The 21485-nt window shown below is 40.8% G+C and overlaps 1 protein-coding gene across 1 annotated transcript in view; it reads left to right on the forward strand.

Moving 5' to 3' along the window:
* The first annotated feature begins 753 nt into the window (after positions 1-753).
* Positions 754-21485, forward strand: part of ZDHHC17 (zinc finger DHHC-type containing 17) — a 108428-nt gene continuing 87696 nt past the window's right edge. The window contains exon 1 of the mRNA XM_026074271.1: positions 754-814. Coding sequence (XP_025930056.1) covers positions 754-814 — 61 coding nt within the window. The remainder of the gene's footprint in view (positions 815-21485) is intronic.

Genomic DNA, 21485 nt, shown 5'->3' on the forward strand with positions numbered 1-21485 from the left:
CCAGAGTGTATTAAAATAGAGAGTTTCACTTTCATGCTATAACTTACTCCTTTCAAATTCAGCCCCATTCTTTTCTTGTAGTATTCCTAAGATCTTTTTCATTCAGTTACAGGGCTGTGCATGTAGCAGACTTTTCAATGTGAAATCCTTTCTGTGCTGAGTAGAAGGGGTCATTGTCTGAGGACAGTCAGTCACAAAAGACCTTCAGGAAGTGGAGCATCAGCTTCTCTGCCCATCCCGTCAATTATACCTTGCTCCCCTTCCTCTAAGCAAACATAGACATCTCTTCAAAATTCAGATCTGGTAAAACTGGACTACTTCCAGCTAGGGGTATGGCATTTATTGGAAACAAAACTGGTATTAACTGTCTATTCCTCACCAGGATAGCACAGCACTGACTCTTCTATCGCTGTATTAATACTACTCAGTAAATTTGTTTGGTGAAGAATGCTGAAGCAAATAATCTTGAGAGACCAAGTAAATTTATTTAATGACAAGCAAATTATTTGGAAAAAGGATAGAGAAATTGTTCAAAACAGAGAAAACAGAGAAAGCAACATGAAATTACAATATATATTGACCTTCTTGGACATTCTTGAGATAAAAAATTAAGTTTGTCACTCAATTTCTGGTAATAAAACTAAACTCTTCTACAGAAGTATCCTAGTCTGTGGTTCAGTTACTGGAGTGATACTTCACAGTGATTTGTGACCCCAATTTAAGTCTCAAATAGACTTGCTTGAGCTATTCATTATGGGTGAAGACTTGGCTCTGTTGAAGCAGGTTGGAATTTTACTACGGATGCAGATGAGAGGTGAGTTGTTTATGTGCTAATCTTATTTCTCTTTATCTATAGTTGTAACCAATGACCTTATCTTCCTTGGCCTTATTTGAATACTGCCACTTAGGGAAGCAGAAAATAGCCAAGCATCAGGGTGTTCTGCTTGAACTTAAACTTTTGTACTTTCACATCTGGGGAACTGGAAAGGGACTCTGACCTTTGTAGCTACTGTTGAAGGTTATCTGGCTAGAATTTGGAGCCAGGAGAGAGGTTGTTGCCAGTAAGAGAGGGGAGTAGCCTTTGAGCTAGATGGTCTTTGGACTAGGTTTTGGGTGGGCACTGAAATGGGCTTCTTGAATGAATTTGAGTCACAGACTGATAGGGCATGATGGTGTGACAGACCAACAAACACCCACAATGGAAGAAGGCTCAGAGGAGATGGGCAAGGGCAATGCGCCCATGAAGCTCAGGGAAGAATATAGGCAGTGACTGACCACAGCTGTTGCAAAGAAGGCTGAATTTGTCTCAACACAAAAGGGACCAGATGGTGGCCTTGTTTTGGATAAACAGCTATGTCATTTGAGTGGATCAGCTAGTTGTATAAATGTTTCTCCCTGAGTCCATCGGAAGAGTGTGAATGTCTCCCTGAGTTAGCCAAAACAGCAGTGGGGGGAGTATATATGTGTCTCAGCCCAACATAGAGTATAAAAATTAAACAACTAACAAAAGAATTTTGAAGGGAGCAACGAGGTTGAGCTGGTCCCTGGCAACTGGGGATGCCCAGCTTCATGACTGAGAATATTATAGAGACAGATAATGGAGATCACATTTGTATTGTAATTGAACTGTGTATTGCAATTGCTATATTTTGTTAAGTGTAACTTACACTTCCATTGTGATTTCAGTATATTGCTGTATCACTCTGGTAAATCAGGAACCTGCGTAACATTAAATATCTTCAAATAAGTAAATTTTATATTAAACATTATACCCTCCACCTTTGGAATATCTAAAAGAACTTGGTCAGAGAGTATTGGACTCCAACATGATGGCCTAAGGTGAAGATAGAGGTTAAAGTCATGATTCAGTTTTACAAGCCAAAGACCAAAGGCTGTGGCTGTACACAAAAGGAGTAGGTAGACTGGGGTTGAGCAGATCCCATTTTATTGGGTTTATGTACAGCACTGCCTAGGGTGGCTGCATTTGGTTTGCCAGGCAAGTTTTGGTACCTGACTTTAAAAAACTTCTGGGTAGGGTTGCCAAACTTTAATGTTAAAATACAGCTTGCAGAGGACTCTGGATAGGATGTTGCCCTGCCCCAAACTGACAAGTTAGGTGATGGACGAAGAGATATGCTTCCTCTATCAGGTGTATTTATGGTGCAGTAATCCCTGCATTGGTCATGTGACTGGACCAAGATTTTGGGACGAAGACACAAATCTCCCACTCTCCTGCCAGGGAACGTTACAGCTCTTGGGTCTGGCCTTGAGCATGAAGGAAGGGAATAAATGGGGGAAAGCAGTAGCTCATACATATCACAGAATTTGAGCTCCTTATTCGTGATATCCAGTATTATGGGAGATACTTGGCAATTGTACTGCCAGGGGTGGGCAGAGAGAAAAGTCTGTTGATCAGTTTTCTCTGGCATATTATACATTGGTCACAATTAGGACCAGATCAGGGCAACACCCTGACAAACTTCTCTTGTTGCTGGCTGCCATTTCTTGCTCACATTCCCAAGGCTAAACTAATTGCCAGACTTGAGGTTAATTTAAGGATTAATTTTCTACTTTGTGTCAGATGAACAGAGACTGAGCAGCTCTTTGCTTTCCTGTAAGGCATGGTGCAGGGTCCATCTGCTCAAAATTCTCCAGGGATGTTTCAGCTAATGGCAATGCTGTGAATCTCCTCTGTTCTCTTTCCTTGCCGTGGTGTAATTTTTCAGGCTTTTTGCCTTTTGTACTAGTGTTCTTACAATTGTTACATGGCATGAGAGACTGCTTTACGATGTTTGCTACAAGTGGGGGAGCAGATACTCTGAGCATCCATCTGAGCCTAATGTCCATGCCATCATACTGCAATTGCAGTGAGCTGAATTCAGTGACCCAGAGATTCCCTTCCAGTTTTACATTCTGCCTCAAACTGTGTGAGCTCATTCAGATCATATGTCACCCTTTCTATTTCATTTTCCTCACCTGTTTCTCTGCTGCTCTTTAATTTTCTCTTCTTTTTTTTCTTAACCTGAGATATATGTTTTGCTGTTTGTTTATGAGAATACCTAACAGTGTAAATGGAATATTTCCAAAATAATATGGTTAATGAGACCATCCCTTGAAGTTACACTATTCTGAGTACTACCTAAATTCTAACCTATATCTTTCAATTCCTGCATTAGTTTTGGAGTCAATGTTTCCACAAACTGCTAGAGCTGGAAATGAATGCTTCATACAGCTTGGAAATTACAATTATATGTTTTCATATGAAACACAGCATTGTTTCAATCAAAAATCGTTTTGAACACAACAGCCATTATAATTGGGTTATAACTGAACTGAATCAATTTGAGCAGAGAGGATGTTAATGAAAGTAGTGTGATTTTTATCTTCAAAATCTCATGAACCACTAGGCCTAGAAAACAAACTGCTGTACATATTTGGAAGGCTGGGATGGATGATCAGCCTTCTAGTGGCGTGTAGCATTGATTTCTGTTCATAGTGATCCTGAGTCAGCAATAGTCAATGGGTTTTCAAACCAGGCAAATATGCAGATCTTTCTCTGGACAGGAAAAAAAAAACAGATTGCTTACTTGACATCATCCAGCCCTGGTGAAATAAGGACTAGCCAGCAGAAGTAAATAGCACTTTAAATAAATATTTTTTGTTCTCCTAGGCTGAGAGAGTAAGAAATGCAGATAGAGATATGTAAGAGGAATTGTGTGTATGATGATTTCTTTTCAAAGGCTTACATGGTGAGTGTAAGGCTCTTATACATGCACTTGTCTGGGAATGGTACTGCTCACACATTGTGCACACAGTTTTCAGATTTAATAGCAGCTGCTTGGGTGAAAAGGAGGTTCTGCTGCTGGATTTTCTAGTTCTGTCTGCGTTTCTCTTGGAAACATCCTTTCTGTACAAAGCCCTTGGGAAGAAAAGCAACCTGTTCCCATTTTTAGGTGTCTGGGATTTGTGAACACTAGAAACACACCACAGCTTAGATGCAATTCTTAACATTTCAGAGTCAGATAAGCTAAAAGTCAAATACTGCTTGATCATAGAGAAAGAAAAGATTATGGCTGATATTCCACCCCAGATGTATGAGACCCCATTGCTTCCTTGTTCCCTTCTCCCATCCCGAAGTTGTATGCATTCTGTGGGAGAAGATAGAGTACAACTCAAAGAATAGTGACTTTATGAGGTATAAGCTCTCAGTGAAAAAGAATCTTTTTCAAGAGATAGCTAGTAAGAAATGCCTCTAGTCCTCCCCCACCCACCTTTCTTTTCCTTCTTTAATATCCTCCTCTCTCTGTCTTTTACTGCCTGTTTTAATTGTTTCTTTGTCTCTCATTTTCTCTCTGTTCTCTAAATCTTTACTGACTCATATTATTCCCTTTCTACTAAAGGCTGTTTTTCTGGTTTCTCATGTGCTCACTGTAGTCTACCCCTTCATCTCACACCTTGTCTTACTCTGTTCCTTTTTTTACTTCTCAATCTATTTATTGAGACTGCTGCCAACTTAAGACAAAGCTACTGGCAGAGGCCAGGACCTGGCTTCATTCCACAGATGAGCTCTTCAAAGAACAAGCAATTTAGGAAGTTGCTAGACTTCAGTAATCTGTATTATGCCCTTGGAGACAGTGTTGGGGTTCATTATTGTCTAGTGCAGTAAGCACAAATACGGTGATATTATGTCACTGGACATAAGTGATGTAAGGGGAGAGCAGGTTCTGATCTCAATGCATTGATTGGTGTAAGTCTTCAGTAATTCCACTGATGTTCAGGGAATCATACCATATACATCAGTGGTTGAAAAGATATCTTCTGCTCCTTTCTCTTAAGAGATCACTTCTGCAGACACTGGGACTGATTCACAGCTATTTTAGTGATGTTTTGCACCAACACAACTCTACTGATTTCAGTGGACGTAGGCCAAGTTTAGTGATATAAATGAGACTGGGAGCAGTGAACGTGACCCACATATTTTTTCTGAGTGCTTTCCAAAGTCTTCAGTTATATTTTGAGAATCTCTGCATTTCACTTCAAATTCAGTTATTCATATTTGACAGAACCTGCTCCAGCATTATTGTGCTTTAAAAACTGGAAACTTCTCCAAGGTATACTACAAAAAAGTAATAACCCCTATTGTCCTTGAAGGGAGCACTGCAAGATTGCTGATTCTGTTCTTTCAAGTAGACTTACAGATTTTTTTGTCCTATTGTGTCAGTTCATGGTTGCTGAATGTATTCTAAAACATCTCAATTACTTTCTATTTAACAGACGTTTTTATTAGATCTATAATCTCATGCCTCATATCCTTACAGCGTCCTCATGTTCTGCCATTGCTAAACAATTATCAAGAGGATGTATTTTCTCCCTGATGGATTCTAAGCTTTTCTTCCAGAGGCTAGATTTTATTGCAGATTTTATGTCAGGACAACAGAGGCTCGTTGTTTCTTCTTAATTGTTCTCCCTAGAAGTCAAAACCATAAATTCAGAAAGAAGAGCCCTAGCGATAATCCAAGCAAGAGAGAGAACAGTTTATGATGTCCAACATTCTCATAAAAATTCATTTCATATTCCTGCTGACCTCCTTCTTGTTGATTCATGACAGATATATGGAACACATATTTCTTTTTTCCTCTCTGTTATGTTGCATCAGAGAGTCCAGGCTCATCCCTTATCCAGACTTTTTACTACAGAATACAGGCTGCAGGAATGCAGATAGTTTTGTGTGTTCTTATTCTGGCTATTCTTTTTGCTCATGTCTATTAACTTGGCCCCTTCATGCACTGAAAAACTTCATCGACCTTGCACTTCAGTGGTCTAAAGCCACAAAAAAAAACTCAAAGGAAAAAGCACGTTGATGCTGTCCCCAGAAATACGGTCCCTCAAACCCATCTTTTGTGCTCTCCGTTTTCCACACCAAAAGAACACGAGAACAGATTCCCAACTTTCAAATAAAAGTGCCAAATGCATTAATTAGCTTCCTAATTAATGTTAAGTCTAATCTTCCATTCCAGCATTTACTTTCTATTCTTCTTAAGACTTTATTTGAAACCAGGGATACTAAAAATATGGCAAGAAAAGATCTTTACACTGAAGTATTTGGAAAGGTATTTGAAGATGTTTGTGTTTTATTTTGTCCAAATGTTTTGCTTTAATTTTTTTCACAATATCACTCTTACTAATCTGTATGGATCATGGAGTTATAAGATAATTCAGGCAGGAGGTCTCTAGTTGAACCTCCTGCTCAAAGCAAGGTCAGCTATGACTCGGAGGGGTCAGACCAGGTTGCTGAGGACTTTATCCAGTTGGGTCAAGAATGGAAACTGCACAGTCTCTTTGGGCCCCTCTTCCATTGCCGGGCTAACTTCATGGTGAAGAAGTTTCTCCTTATATCCAGCTGGACCTTCTCTTGTTTCAGTTTATGCCCACTGTCTTTCATCCTCCTGCTATGCACTGCTGCAAAGAGCCTGGCTCCACCTTCTTGATGATCTCCCCATAGGTACCAGGGGGCTGCTGTCAGATCCCCCTGAAGCCATCCCCTCTCCAGGGGGAACAAGCCCAGCTCCCTCAGTTTCTTCTTACAGGGCAAGTGACCGTCTCAATGGCCCTCCATTGAACTTACTCCAATGTAATGATGCCTTTCTTGTAAAGGGACCCAAAACTGGACACAGTACTTTAGATGTGGTCTAAGAAGTGCTGATTAAAGTGCTGAGACAATCTCTTCCTCAACCTACTGGCTTTATCCCTGTTAATACACCCCCGGATACTTTTGGCCTTCTTCGCTGCTAGGGTACACTGTTGGCTCACATTCACCTTGCTGTTTGTCAAAACACCCAGGTCCTTTTTTGCAGAGCTGCTCTGCAGGCAGTCTGTCCCCAGCCCATACTCTTGTCAAGGGTTCTTCCTTCTCAGGCACAGGACTTGGCATTTGTCGTTGCTGAATTTCATAAGGTTCCTGTCAGTCAATTCCTCCAGCCTCTCTAGGTCCCTCTGGATGGCAGCCTTGCCCTTGAGTGTATCAACTTCCCTCTCCAGTTAGGTGTCATCTACAAACTTGATGAGAGTCTACTCCATTGTCTCCTCCAGGTTATTGATAAAAATGTTAAAACAGTACAGGTTCCAGTGCAGACCCCCATGGTACTCCAGTTGTTACTGGCCTCCAGGTAGAATACAGCCCATTAACCACTACCCTCTGAGCCTGATCATCCAACTAGTTTTTAACTCATCTAGTTGTCCAGCCATCCAGACCATAACATCCTAAGCTGGATACAAGAATATTGTGGGATACAGTGTCAAAAGCCTTGCTGAAGTTGAAGTAAATGACATCCACTGGTCTCCCCTCATCCAAAAATCCAGTTATTTTATTCTAGAAAGTAACCAGGTTGATCAGGTATGATTCAAACTTGATAAATCCATGCTGACTGTTCTCAATAGCCACCTTCTCTTTCAGGTGCCTAGAGATGTGTGCCAAGATGTCTCACTCCATGATTTTCCCAGGGACCAAAGTGAGGCTGATCAGCCTGTAGTTCCCTCAGTTGAACTTTTGGTCTGTTGTGAAGATGGGTGCAACATCTGCTTTCTTCCAGTTATCTCAATAGCAGATTTTCAAAACTCCCAGTATCTCAGATATATATGGCTTCTCAGGAGCTTTGCACATGACATCCACACAACGTATGAAGGAATCAGGCTAGACATGTCAGTTTCACTGTTTTAGGAAATGTCTTACCAGTTGGCTACTATGTGGTGTGGTAACTCTGAAACTGCAGAAGACTACTGACATGCTTTGGGTTCAAAGGAGAAAGTGGAGATCTTGGAAGATGAGGATGGTTTAGGAAATTAAACTGCAAATCTAACCACAATAGACTTTCTCACCATAATTTCAGTGGTTCCTGAGTTTGGTAAACTCAAACATATGTGAAAGTAGCATGAGGTTATTCACTAAAAGACAAATCACTACAATGATCTTGGCCAAAAATATTATTTTGATGTATACAAAATTCCCACCATTTGAGGCTATTCCCACAAAGTTTCTTTTATTTATTGATTCAGTCATTCTGAACTCCTTCCTCCCTGTGCACTTAAACTACCACTACAAAATAATTGCACCTGAATTCAAGCAAGCAGCCTTTTGCATAAAGGTAATATTTCAGAAGAACTTACATTATTTTGGAGCCAAGGCAATTTTAAAAAATGAGACTCAGATTCCCCAGTAATTCAGATGCCTTTTAAAGGTATGTTCTCAGCTAGACCAAGGCTTGTGCCCCCAGAAATTGCTTTTAGGCATACAACCCACAGAGTTAGGGATCTAGTCTACATATAGAGCACCAAAAAAATTTGAGCATTTCAGCAGAACCATTTCAGCACACTGATCAGTGACCCTGGCTATGGTTAACCAGTAGAGCTAAAACACACAGCACTGGGGATGCTCCTTTCCATTGCTTAGGCAACTGAAATAGGGTTGTAAGTAGAAGGCATCAGCTGTTAGAGGTCTAAGGACTAAATTCCTTCCCTGAGAGGAGGCAGCCACCACTGGCCTCACAGATAACTCAGCAGGCCTCAGTGTTCTCTTCTAAAGCACAGAAAGATGGCAGCATTACTGCCTCCACTGAAAAAGGAGCCTAGAAAGCACACACTCAAGGAAGCAGGAGATTCAGGTTCGGTAGCTTTCTCAAGCTGTAGCACCACAGCAGCCTAAGCCAGGCTGACTGCCTGCTGCCCTGGTCCTGCCCCTGCCTCTGCTCCTGGCTGTGCGTTACTGCCACCACCTGTGCTAATCTGGTTCACCAGAATCTCTGCTGCTCCATTTCAGAAGAATAGTTTGACAAAGAAGGACATGGTTTTCTGCCAAGCTGGTTTGCTCAAACAAGCCAGCAAATGGCCTGGAGCCAGCACAAGACAGGGCAGCTGCTCCTTATGCCACTACCAAGCCACAGTGTCAACTTGAAAGGGTACAGTTGTATATTTTGTGAGCTCCTGAAGAGTGCTGTGACCTCCAGGCTGTGTGAAGGTAGAGAGAACAGTGCATGCTACTCTGCAGAGAGTGAGTCAGGATTCATGAAAGAGAGGGTGATTCTGAAGCCTAGTGGTTGTGTCACTCACATGAAAGAGGAGGGATCTGGATTCAGTTCTCCATGCCTATCAACACTGAGGATAAATAACAGTGGCCAAAAGATCAGGAAGAGGAGTGAGAGAGTGGAATGATGTCCTCTCCAGAGGAGCACCACAGATGGTAGCCTCTGTTGAGTTTACTCACGTGCTCTCCCTTCCTAACACAGTGCACGCTGAATTGATTTCTGCATAGTGCAACACCTTTCACAGGTAGGATGTCGTATTCTTCCCACCATTCAGAGAAAATGGCTTTTGTCTATTTACAGTCAGTGGGAGAAATTGGGCCAGCTCCTCTGTTAACCACCTATCTCTCCAATAAAACAGAGAGCCTGTCATTCTTGGTCTTAACCAGTTTGAAAAGGAGACAACCATTGGTGGTCAATAGTAAAATATTTCATATTTCAAATACACTTTTTTGGAGGTTCACCTAAGTTCTTGCAAGGGTTGGCACTGCCTTCTTCCCAATCCCGGCTGCTGCCTATGCTCAGGGAAACCCATATCCTCATGAATGAGAACTATCAACTTGAACAACTCAAGTCTGATGAGAGAAATGGACTTACTAGGCCAAGCCTTTGCTTTACATTATTACATATTAGGCAAGCTGTGGGTCCTCAAGTACTGCTTTTTGTGAAGAACAAAGCAGTTGCAGCAGGATCCATTCACTGACTGCAGTTGCATTTCTCCTCTGCCTTCTGTCTGGATCTGTCCAGACAGAAACTCAGGGTTGGAACTGAACATTTGCAAAGGGCACTGTGAGCACGGAGTGAGTTTCTAGATCAAATAGCAAAGTGCTTGTAGAATGTAACTTGCTATTAGTTATATTTCTCAATGGCAACTTTGTGTTTAAGTGCCTCAAGTCTATCTATTTTCTCTGTTACATTGAAGACCTTTTAGGATTTGTTGTCTGTATCTTAACTAATCTTGTAAAAGCAGTATGTTAAAATCCTTGAAGCTTGGTTCTAATATACGTCTCTCAGGGCTTGTCTACAAACCACGCACAGCTGGCTCTCCATGTCCCTGTCGCAGAGCTGTGAGGAGGCTGGAGCACACAGTTCACAGAAACTGCCCCACTAATCCCAGAGCTGTGAGCGTTGGGGTATTATCCAACATGGATCTGTGTAAGTGCCATGCAGAACTCCTGCTCAGTTACTACTCCTGCCAGTCAAATAAAATTGCGGCTCTGTGCTGCACCAAATGGGTTTAGTAGTGGAGGTCAGCCTGTGTCAGGCAGGACTCTGCACTGTGTTTCATTACGCAGAGCTGAGTGCTCTCATTCTTGCAAGAGGAAAAAAAAACAGAGAAGCTTTTCAGAAGGTTTTGTGGATTTTGGTTTTCTTTTTTTATAATATTGTTTGAGAGGCAGAATCCAACTTTGTGATAATTGTTTCATTCATAACACACAAATTATAACTTAGATTGTATGCATTTGTATTTTGGTGTGTTTCAGTAGGCTAACCTGGGCATAAATAACTAAGACAGTATTTGCCATGAAATTTTGAGAGAAAAGGAACCACGAAGGGAGAAGAGAGCTTTCAGTGGATAATTGTCAGGGCTCTGAGGGCACCAGTAGGCCTTAAACCAGCCTCCCCAGGGCCTCCCCCACAGCGACACATGGCTGCGGTGCCCGGCTCTGGTCCTGCTCCTGCTGCTGCTGCTGCCCCTGCCCCTGCCCCTGCCCTGCCCAGCCACAGGCCTCCCAACCCCCACCATGGCCCCAGCCCTGACCCATGGGCACCCACCAGGCCCAGCCTCGGCCCAGCCCAGCCTCATGAGGTGAGGGGGGGAGATCAGGGCTGCCCCAGCTGCCCCCAGTGCCCTGCGTCCTCAGGGCGGTGGGATGGGTCCTGGCCTCCAGGCCTGGCCCTGCCCTGCTGGCAGCCCCCCGACACTGGCCCCTGCGGCCCCTGGCAGCAGTAACCTGCCCAGTTCCTCAGCGGCAGCTCTGCTCTGCTGCCTCGAGATGTGAAAGCTGTGCGGCATGGTATGAAGCAGAATGACTAGGTTAACAGCTGAGAACTCCAAACAAGGGCTGTCAAGAAAAATGAAGACATTCGTAAGAAGCTAAGCATATGCATAACTTGGTCTGTATTATGTCTCATTATGTCTTCATGCAATTAAACGCTGTCTCTTTCTGAGACTGGTATTGGACTGTGATAGTGTTATATGGGGGAGCTTGCATCCACACAACAAGCAGAGTGCTGTCAGTCACAATATGCTGATCTGCAGTGCTGTAGATGAAATTGATTATTTTTGCTGTCAGCCTTCCTCTCTCTATTAAAATTCAATTTTATGGTGCAGCATTCCTTATGGACATTTGTTTTTATGGAAGCATATGTATGTGCTTCCAAAAAAAGCTGAAACCTAAGATAAATAGCTTATAAATTAGCAGCAGCAGGTTACAGTGTAATAAACTGCTGAAGTTTTTGTTACCATATAGTACATGACCATTTGTAGCAGTTTTAAAACCCAGTTATATACTCATCTATTAAATACCATTCTTCATGCCAAACCTTCTAGTTCCACTGCATTGAAGTGTGAGGTATCCTTTTTCATTATTTTAAAGACTGTGCTAAAAGATTCAGCAGTAAATGCAGTCCAAGGTGACCAAGGTCCTGATCCTGCAAGTTCCTGAGTATTGACATGCCCCATTAACATCAAGACCTGCAGTTAGAGCACTGTGAAATATTTCAAGTAGTGGCACTGTTGAGAATGGACCCTGAAAGAGTGTTAAACTTCACAGTGATGCAAACAAAGTCTGTCTCATTAAGTTGTAGGAATCATCCATGTTATTTTGACTGTGTTACATCAGCATGTAAAGGGAGATAAACACAGTCATTTAATTTAAAGCATCTTAACATCTTGAGCCTCTTTGGACAGAAAAGAATTGTTAAAGAGGGTTAAATCATCTGGTTTTTGCTGGCATCTTCTATATCCCCATGTTTTGTAATGTTTCTGCTCATGCATGATTTTTGATTTTCATTTGCAAGCTCAGAAAGGCAGTCTTAGAGTAGTGCATCTATAGATTTTCATCCTCTCCTAACCCAGATCTCTGCACAGCAGATTAGAGCTGCATATGAGTGCTGTCAGCTTTAATGTGACAGCTCAGTTCTCATGTGTTTATTCTAAAAATGGTGACACCATTTCATTTCCTACAGTTCCTACACCTGCTTTTGCTGGCTATATACCTCCTATGCATTTTGATGTCTTTAGTGATTCCCAAGCACCTAAACACGTGACTTCCCTTCCCCCAGTTTATTTATTTTCTTAAAAAATAAAATGTCATTATGCAGTAAACATTTTGTTTTCCAGTTCAGATTGGCCATTTTAGTCCAAGACTCCTAAATGTTTGTTGTATACTTACTTGGGGTTGTGGGGTTTTTTGTTTGTTTGTTTGTTTGTTTTTTTACTTTAAAGCCTATTTGTGGGGATTATTTGTTCATTTAGTAGCATCAGTATTCTGGCAGTCATTAAATGGTATATGAATCTGATAAAGGAAATCCAACCCTAAAAGCTTGCCCATTTCTTCTCCAACTGTATCAATGAGTCAAAAAAAGAGATTGCTGCTTCCTACATATCCCTGCTTAGTCACGGGCAGAAAAATATTGGTGCTACCACTCTTTCTAGTTGAAGCACAGCCTAGTTTATGTCAGCACCTATCCATACACTACTTGTCTGTGTATAATGATTATTAATTCATCGTAAATTAAGAAAATACCTAAATAAGGTGGAAATTCATGCTACATTTTGCTTCACGGTTTTGAAAACTTTTCATGAATGGTGTTGGCTTATTTTCTCCGTCCATAGTTCCAATGATATAAAGAAACTAACAGAGCTACATAGCATGCTTTAAATACTTCAAACAGGCAATTAATTGTTTCCTCCAAAATTTAAACATGGAGAAGCAAAATATCTGCCTTGAAAAGCAAATAGACAATAGAAGTATCAGAAGCTTTCAGGTTTTAATCCATCATTCATTCTCTGTATCCTTTTTCTTTCTTTCAACTTTTGATAACAGTTTCCTTGTTTTATATTTTGTTCTTTGTGTTATCATTTTTTTCTCCTCTTTCATGAATGCAAACAAGCTGTCATGCCCAGTCAGCTGACTGGGCCATCTCTGGCTTTGTGCTGCCACTCACAATGGTCTGTAGATACCACTATCAATCAGGATGATAATGACTGCAGTACCTGAACAGGATTATAACATGAAGTATTCTGTGATCATGCTATTTATTACAGAGTATCTTATTACTGTGTGTTTGGGCATCAGCTTAATCACTGAAAATTATTTGAATCCAGCTAACAAATTTTAGTTTATAAAGGGGAACAGGGTTAATTTGGCATGCCCCTCTGAGTTTGATTTTGAACTGATAGTAGGGAAAATATTTACTACAGTTGATAGAAATTACCAAAAATAAATCATTTACTGTCTTTCACCAAATATGGTAGTTTAAAATCCAAACTGGACTTTTTTTCCTTATTCTATTATTCCATCTGCTTCACCCTCAGTTCCTGAGGAGCTTATATTTCCATGAAAGGACACCATAGTTGAGTATTTATTGCTTCATTCTCATTAGTACCTTTTTTACTGATCAGTGAAATGGCTATTTTATTTTATTGGTTGGTTATTGCTTTCAGTTTGGCACTGAGCTCTTACTTTATAATATCCCTCAGCAGCCACTGGTGTTTCAAAAATACATTGTTTGGCCATGTTCAACTTTTCCACCATTTGCTGTCACTGTTCTGTTCTAGGAATGTCAATGTTACTCTATGGCCAACTCTTCAAAGACAGTTGGAATAATCAGCCCAAGCCTAGGCAAAAAGAGGTCTGAGAGAACAAATGGACAGGGACAGCAAAAATAGCAGAACAAAGCTTATAAAGTGTCAATTCAGTGTTCAGTTTCAAGTCTGTTCACTTACAAATATTAAGCGTAATCCAGTATCAGCTGCTGTATAGGGCTACATCACAAACAGTGTGTAAAGGTTCTAGGTTTGCCCCAAAGAATGAACACAGGCAGACACATTAGCAGAACAAACCAGTATATTTGTCATGCTCCTGGATATGTTAATGAAGAGCTATAGGGGAAACCTCAAAGGAGACTAAAAGAGTCATGTAAATTAAAAAAATATTTTACTAGACCTATTAGACATATTTAAGCATTAGGCAGTCTAAACATTGGGAACACTAAGTAATAACAACTTTGGCTCTAATGCACAAAGATGAAATTATGCTTTGACATTAAAGATAGTAACACATCCATCCAGGAGTATGATATGATATCAAGATCAGGAGATATTCTAAACAAGATGACTTGGAAATGGATGTACATCATCTTAAATGAAAAAAGTGGGCATAAATAAAAATATCGGACAAAAAAAGTCCAGTTAGATAAAACCACTCATTTTCTATACTTTTAATTACATATGGATCAGTACAGAAATTGTAAGCATGTAGACTTGTATCAGCAAAGACAATCATGGCAAAGACAAGAATGAGATTGTTTGATGTCCTTCAAGGGCTATACATATTTGCTGATAAGAAGATTATTCTGGCAGAAAAGGAATACACAGTAAAATGATAAAAACACCAAATATCTAAAAGCAAGGGTGCTATGTTTAATAGCAACCTACATTTAATGATCACCTCTCTCACAATATTCAAATACTAAATAATGATTCCATTTAAAACCTATGCTAAAAGAACTGGAAAGGGGCAGAAAGAAGCTATCCAGAAGGAGATGTTGCATTGACAGGCTGAAATCCTTACTGTTTTGAACTCACATCATTAGTAATAATTAACTAAACCAATTAGGATTCCACAAGTACAATTTTCTTTCTTTTTTTTTTTGATGTGTGTTCGGCATCTTGCAGTTTGTCACCCTTTACTGTATGTGCTTATTTCGCCAGCATTATGTTTTTGATAACTTTACAGGAAATGCTCCCTGCATTTAATTCAATGTAGAGATTTGGGATCCAATTATACTGTGTGAAGCTACATGTAAAAAGGGCTCTTTTTAAATGACATGGGTAACATCTTTCACCACTGCAGTAGGATTTCTTGCTTCTAATGGCCAAATGGAGAGTTTTCTTGGAAAAAAGAGGGTCTGGGAAAGCCGAGAATGTGCATGGTTCTGTGCTTGGCTCCAGGAAAATGAGGGTGAAATAGCAAGAATATATTATTTTTGTGATGCCTCCTCTCAAACACTATCACTGAGCATCTTTTAAGACTAACATTCTCCTGGAGTGTTCTCAAGGGAGCAGGATGCTGTGTATGAAAATGGCAGAGTCAACCAGATTCAAACCCCTTAACATCTGCAGAGCCACTGGACAAAATTACAGCTTGCTCTCCCATCAAGAGAAACTTGTCTCCCAACAGATTTACTCAGGAGTAGTGGGGAAGGAGGATTTCCCCATAGTGTACCACCTTTTGGGCTGTGTACACTCCAAGTTACAACGATTAAGGGAGCACCCAGCCAACAGGTAATAGTTCAGCCAGTTTTCCACCATTTGCGGTCACCTGTTCTGTTCTAGGGATGTCAACGATACTCTGTGGTACCTAAAACTGCCTGGCATGATACATGGTAGTGTTTGAGAAATACTAAAGAATAGCATAAATAAAGAGTGTGTCTGCCTCTCCTCTCTTCACAACGATCTAAATCAAGACAAGCACCACTGAAATTCAGAGACACATCACTATAAAAATGGTGTAAGAGCACTGTCAGGCTCTTTGATGTGATCCACAGAAATGAGCTACCTACCGCAAGTGCCTAAAGTAGCCACTGTGACTATTCCTCTGTTCTGGTTGCACAAGGAGCCTGACAGTGCTCGATAGTAAGGCAGACTACATTACTCACTGCTCTCTTAAACTAAGAGCTCTGACTGACATGCGGCAGGGCATTACAGTCAAGCAGTTGAGTTGCTACTGTCCCCAGCCATCCTTACTGACAGATGCTGCCACCTCGAAGTAAGGATATCTGATTCCCTCATGAATCCGCTTCTGAACCACCATGGTTTTCGGCCCAGCGCACTGAAGACTTGAATCTCATTTTACCTTAGTACACAGGGCTGAAATCTACAGTGGTTTAGGACCTGACTCACAGATAGATCTGCTCTCTTGGCTTTCCAGGGCTAACAACCTCTTTCAAGAGGATGAGGCAAATGGTTGGGAGCAAAAACAGACTTAGTCACTCAGATTTTATTCATATCCACATGTTTGTCAGAGCCCTAAAATATCGTCATAGAAGTGATAACTATGCAGCTACAGTAGGTACTCTAAATATTTGGGTAGATTTGGGTAGACTTGGGTAGAATAAAGCAAAATAAACTATCCCAATCTTCCCATTAATTGTGTCTTTCACTAAAGAGAAATTACTTGGATTGCTCTCATGAAAAATAGTTCTAGTCTGAATTTTGATATCATTCCCTGTCCAACATAGAGGAGGAGCTGTCAATCATGATTTTAAATTAATTTCCTTACGTTGTTAAACTATATATATTTTGGGGCATCACAACTCAAATGTTAACTGCAAGGAGGTATAAAAGGAAATCCTGTAATAGTGCTATGATCTTGTCTCAGTTATATACAAATGGTTTCCACTGAACACTAAAGACACCTCTCTTTAAAAAGAAAAATGGTCATACAAGACATTTTTTTCTCCCAGTTCTGTCTACACTGGATGGACGTAGGTCATTTGTGGATGAAGCTTTTCTTCACCCTCCCTGTTGTCAAAAGTGGTTTACCAATTTCATCTGAAATTTTCCTCCATTTATTCTCTCTTGTGCTAAGATGAGGCCTAGAAAATAAGAGTTTCTAAAAGTTTTAAGTGTCTACAGCACATAATTAGAATGAAATTGATGAAGCAAGTTTCACTGTAGGTGCTGGGCATGCCTTCCGATAACAAAAACAAATTGGAGACATTCGTGGAAGTGCAGTATAAAAGACATGTTGTCATGGCTGAGGGAGTGAGCTTCAACCAGGCTGATGTTAGGACAATTAAAAGATGCTGATCCCACTGAGAAGAAAGAGCTACACGGCCTGTGAAGAACTGCATGTTACTGCACTCAGTGCATACTTAAACACTCAACAATATGGTAATGCCGCAGTAGTTTGGCCTGCAGAAACACATTATGTAAGTGCTTCAAAGACCCAGAACCAGGAACACACTAAGAGAGAGGCCACCTGGGGGTGGATGTACCCACAGGCATTCAGTGACCCAAACAGGTCAAAACTGGGTGTGAACTGGGTGCTCTCCATCTAGAAGTGAATGCAGTGAGTAAGCACGGGCTTGGATAATTGTAAGCAGAACTACACATTTTATATATTCATTTCGATATGTACGCTTAGATGGATAGATGTAATTCCCAATATAGAAACACAAAGCTCAGACAGTAATATAATTAGAAAATGCAGCGTAGATGGTTAACAGCAAAGCTGTAAAGACTAGGACCCTGGGAGTTCTGAGGATTCCACACCAGTAGTATTTCATTTTTCCTGTGTTCAGTTACATTAGTCATTCTGATCATAACCCCTCTGCAAACACGTCCACAGAATAGGAACGCGATATGGCTTCCCCAGATATTTTAGCCACTGTCAGAGAAGCTAGTTTTATAGATGACTGTGCAAAGGAAAAATTCAGAGAGACCTCAGTATGCTGGAAAATCTGTCCCATGCTTTTTCAATTAGAATAGGATTAATGAAAGTTAGGTACAAAAAATGAAGAATAAACACCTTTCCCTTAAATATGTTCATTCTTGTAGACATTTCAATATTGTCATTTTAAGTTTCTGCCTGCCAAGAGTGTAAACACTTAGCTTTAATTACAGTATTTAGTTGCAAAGGTAAACATTGTTTAATTGCAGTTGTTTAAAAGGTAACACACTAATACAAAAACACTGCTAAGACATTATGTATGTTAAATATAGTGGGAGCAGAGCACAGATGTTTTTTATTTCACTGTCACATTTCACAGTTTAGTGGAAGATAAGAGCTGAAATAGCTGCACAAACATCCTTAGTACTGAACTGTTGTGTCTGGATGTGTATTCTATAAATATATTATGTCTTGTTGCCTCTGCCAAAGTTACTTTTTTCTAATAGTTCATTCAGAAAAGGTGAAATTCATGCTGCAGAAAGGGGAAGCATAAGGCTTTGTGCTACTATTTCCCAGTTAGTCTGTGTTTTGGCTTACTTGAGAATTAAAAGGTGTCCTTTCTCACAGTGATTAACGTAAAGCAAAACAAAGGGAAGAAATGCTGTGAGTTCATGGTATTGGTGAACTGTGTTTTCCTTTTATCAGACCAGAATCTAAAATCATTTTGCAGTGCATGCCATGATTTGCCAATATTATAGATTTGTCCTCATTGCATGCCTATTAAGTAGTACTGGATAAAACCTCTTTGGTCAATATGGAAAACATTTCACACATCAGCTATTGATCATTCAATTCTGCCACACAGAACAGCATTTTCTGGTATTGATCGATAATAATTTCTGGCATTTACAAGGCAACTTTAATCTGAGAGCCTTAAATTGCTCTGCAATGATGATAAATTCTCAGAATACCCTTCTGAACTAGGCGTCATAATACTTGGTTTGCAGATGAGCAAACTAAAACACAGAACAGTAGAATACTTGCTCAAGGTCAGACAGTGAGAATATCTAACCTTTTAGCCTTTGTATAATCTTTCAGATTTGTACAAAATAGGTGTAAACTTTGTTGCCAGAGCAGATTATTAGCCTTGTATGTGCTGTTCACTTACTCTGCACAGATGTAAAGCCTGTGTGTAATGACAACGTAAGACAGTAAAGACTCATGTTTCCAAGCAATTGTATTACAGATAAGGAAAGGATGGGCAATGCTTGTAGTGTATGGAAACCGTTTTTTAACTTCTGAATTATTATAAGTTTTTAAATAAAGAACTCTTATGCGGAGGGACCTTAGCATGTTCCCATATTCTATTTCTGCTGTTGATGGTAAAAGGGAGACTCAGTTCTGAAGAAGGATATAATGGACGGCACATGGAACCATAAACATAGATGAGGCCTCAAGTTTAATGGCAAAAATTCCCTGTACAGATGTCTCTGAGGACAGAATTAATTTCAAAATGCACAGAAGACCTGTGAAGAACAAAATATAAATACCTAGATTGATGTGAGGGTATGCATTTATGATCCAGTTAAGAGCAGAAGTTGAATGCGCCATGTGATGAAGCAAAGCTTCTCTAGACTTGCCAGAAAAAATAATTTGCATAGTAAAAATACTATAAGGGTTTTGGGTTATTTTATAACCCTTACTTTTATTATAAATATGAGTGAAGAACTGTGGTGACTTACAGGATTTCTATTTCTGAGTTATGCAGGGGGGTGAAAAACCCCCTTCTTCAGATTGCAAATTTTATCTAAGTCCTGCTGCATCTAATCATATGTGCAGTTAAAAATAGATCCTCTCCTGCATACTCTGTCTTGTTCTGCTCTTCTAGCAATTCAGTATCTTATGGTTTCAAGTCCGTGCTGTCTGACCTATTGCACACCCAGTTTCTAAATCCTGTGTCATCCTTCTTCTTGAAAATTTTAAACTTGAATATATTTTTACAGCAAAAATATTTATGGTTTAACATTTTAATAATGCTATAGTCGAATTTTATTAGTGCTTTTCTATTACATTTTATATGAGATCAGGAATGAGTAATGAAGAGTGTATCATCACGAGTTTTTAGGCTTATGAGCTTAATGTATTATGATACAATAAAATGTATTATATAAAGATCCCTTTCTCACAAAGGCAAATGAGAGCACCATAGATATGACAAGATAAGGTAACAATCAAACCAGCAATAACATTCTGTAATTGGAAAAACATTTTTTATAAAAAGGTAATTTAAAAAGGTGGGTACATACATGAGTTTGAAATAAAGAGCTTTAGGATTTCTAATCTTGGCTGGATGCATATTACACAGCTTGTATGAACAGAAAATACAAGCAAAACAAAATAAAACCTATTTTCCCACAAGATCTGATCTGACCCCAGAAATCTGCAGTGGATAGCTTGGCCATCTGGATAGTGTATGTGACAGGATGCAAGAAATCATCACATCAGTTGGGTATAATGGATTGGAAAGAATCCCCTGTAGACTTTCTTAGAACTGCTAAGGTTTTCAAATATTTTTCTTGCAGCCGACAATGAAAACCTAAAAAAACTTGCTTCTATGCTCCCTGTGCTACCTAGTAGGCATGAAGATAACTTCCAAAGAACACTGGACAGACATTACTTAGAGTTAAATCAATATTAAATACACAGAGGAGTTCTCAGTTTGCTTTCATTCCACGTTATAATGAAACTAATTAAGCTGAAACATAAGTTGCACCAAATATTCATTTCAGAAGCGCTAATACCGCTGTCTCAAAAGCTAACATGCTTCTCCAGACCTCCAAGCCGCCAAGAAGGAATACGCTCTCCCTCAGGTTTCTGCTGCCTCCCACATAGCAGCCGCTCTGTGAGTGCGCTGCAAGGCTGCCTGCGCTGGGCGCAAGGGGCCTCTGGGGCCCCAGCCCTAGGCGGGCCCGAGAGGGGGCTGCCCAGGAGGCAGGGGCAGGATGTGAGAAGGCAATGGGGCAAACCTGCAGAAAAGCAGAAAGCTCTCTGCTGGAAACCCGGCAAGCCAGCTTTGAGCCTCTCGGAAGATTTGTTGAGAAATGTTCGAAGAAGCGCTTTAAAGGGCTGAATTGGGCTGTCTCGTTTCATACCCAGTGGGCATCTGTGCACATCACAAACCAACGCGCAACGTGACAGCCTAGAGTGCAACTACTGTCACATCCAGGAGATGCTGAGAATCACACTGGCATCGTTAGGGGAGCGAGATGTGTGTGTAGCTCTAAAAAGCATTACAGTGACTGACTTTCAAGGACAGCAAACGTTCCTAGTGAAATCATCAAAATAACAGGGGAATACCTATTTAAAAATATGATAAATTGCTTCTAGAATGAGCAAGTTTTCACCCTAAAATGACAAGCGCTGGCACGTGGACAAATCCAACAGCTGCCCGGAGAGGCACGGTTCAGACGGGTGTTAGCACCCTGCCAGCAGGGAGAGGCCGTTCCCCTCCGCCCGCGGACATTCACGGGCTGGGTTATCAACCACGCGCTCTCAGCACCCCTTTCCCAGCCCTTCGCTATTTCCAGGCGCTGAAAGCCTTTGGACTTGACAGTCAGGGAGCAGCAGCCTCAGGCGCAGCCGGAATAAACGAGGAACGCCGCCGCTCCGCCCCTCGGCGCAGTCAAGTTCACTGGACGGCCGACCCTGAGGTCGCCGCCGCCGCGGGGGTCGCGGGTCCCCTTCGGGCGGCCCCGCTGCCTGGGGGAGCGCTGCCGCCGGGGGAGGG

This window comes from Apteryx rowi, unplaced genomic scaffold, assembly GCF_003343035.1.
Source record: "Apteryx rowi isolate R43461 unplaced genomic scaffold, aptRow1 scaffold_385, whole genome shotgun sequence".
Taxonomy (NCBI): domain Eukaryota; kingdom Metazoa; phylum Chordata; class Aves; order Apterygiformes; family Apterygidae; genus Apteryx; species Apteryx rowi.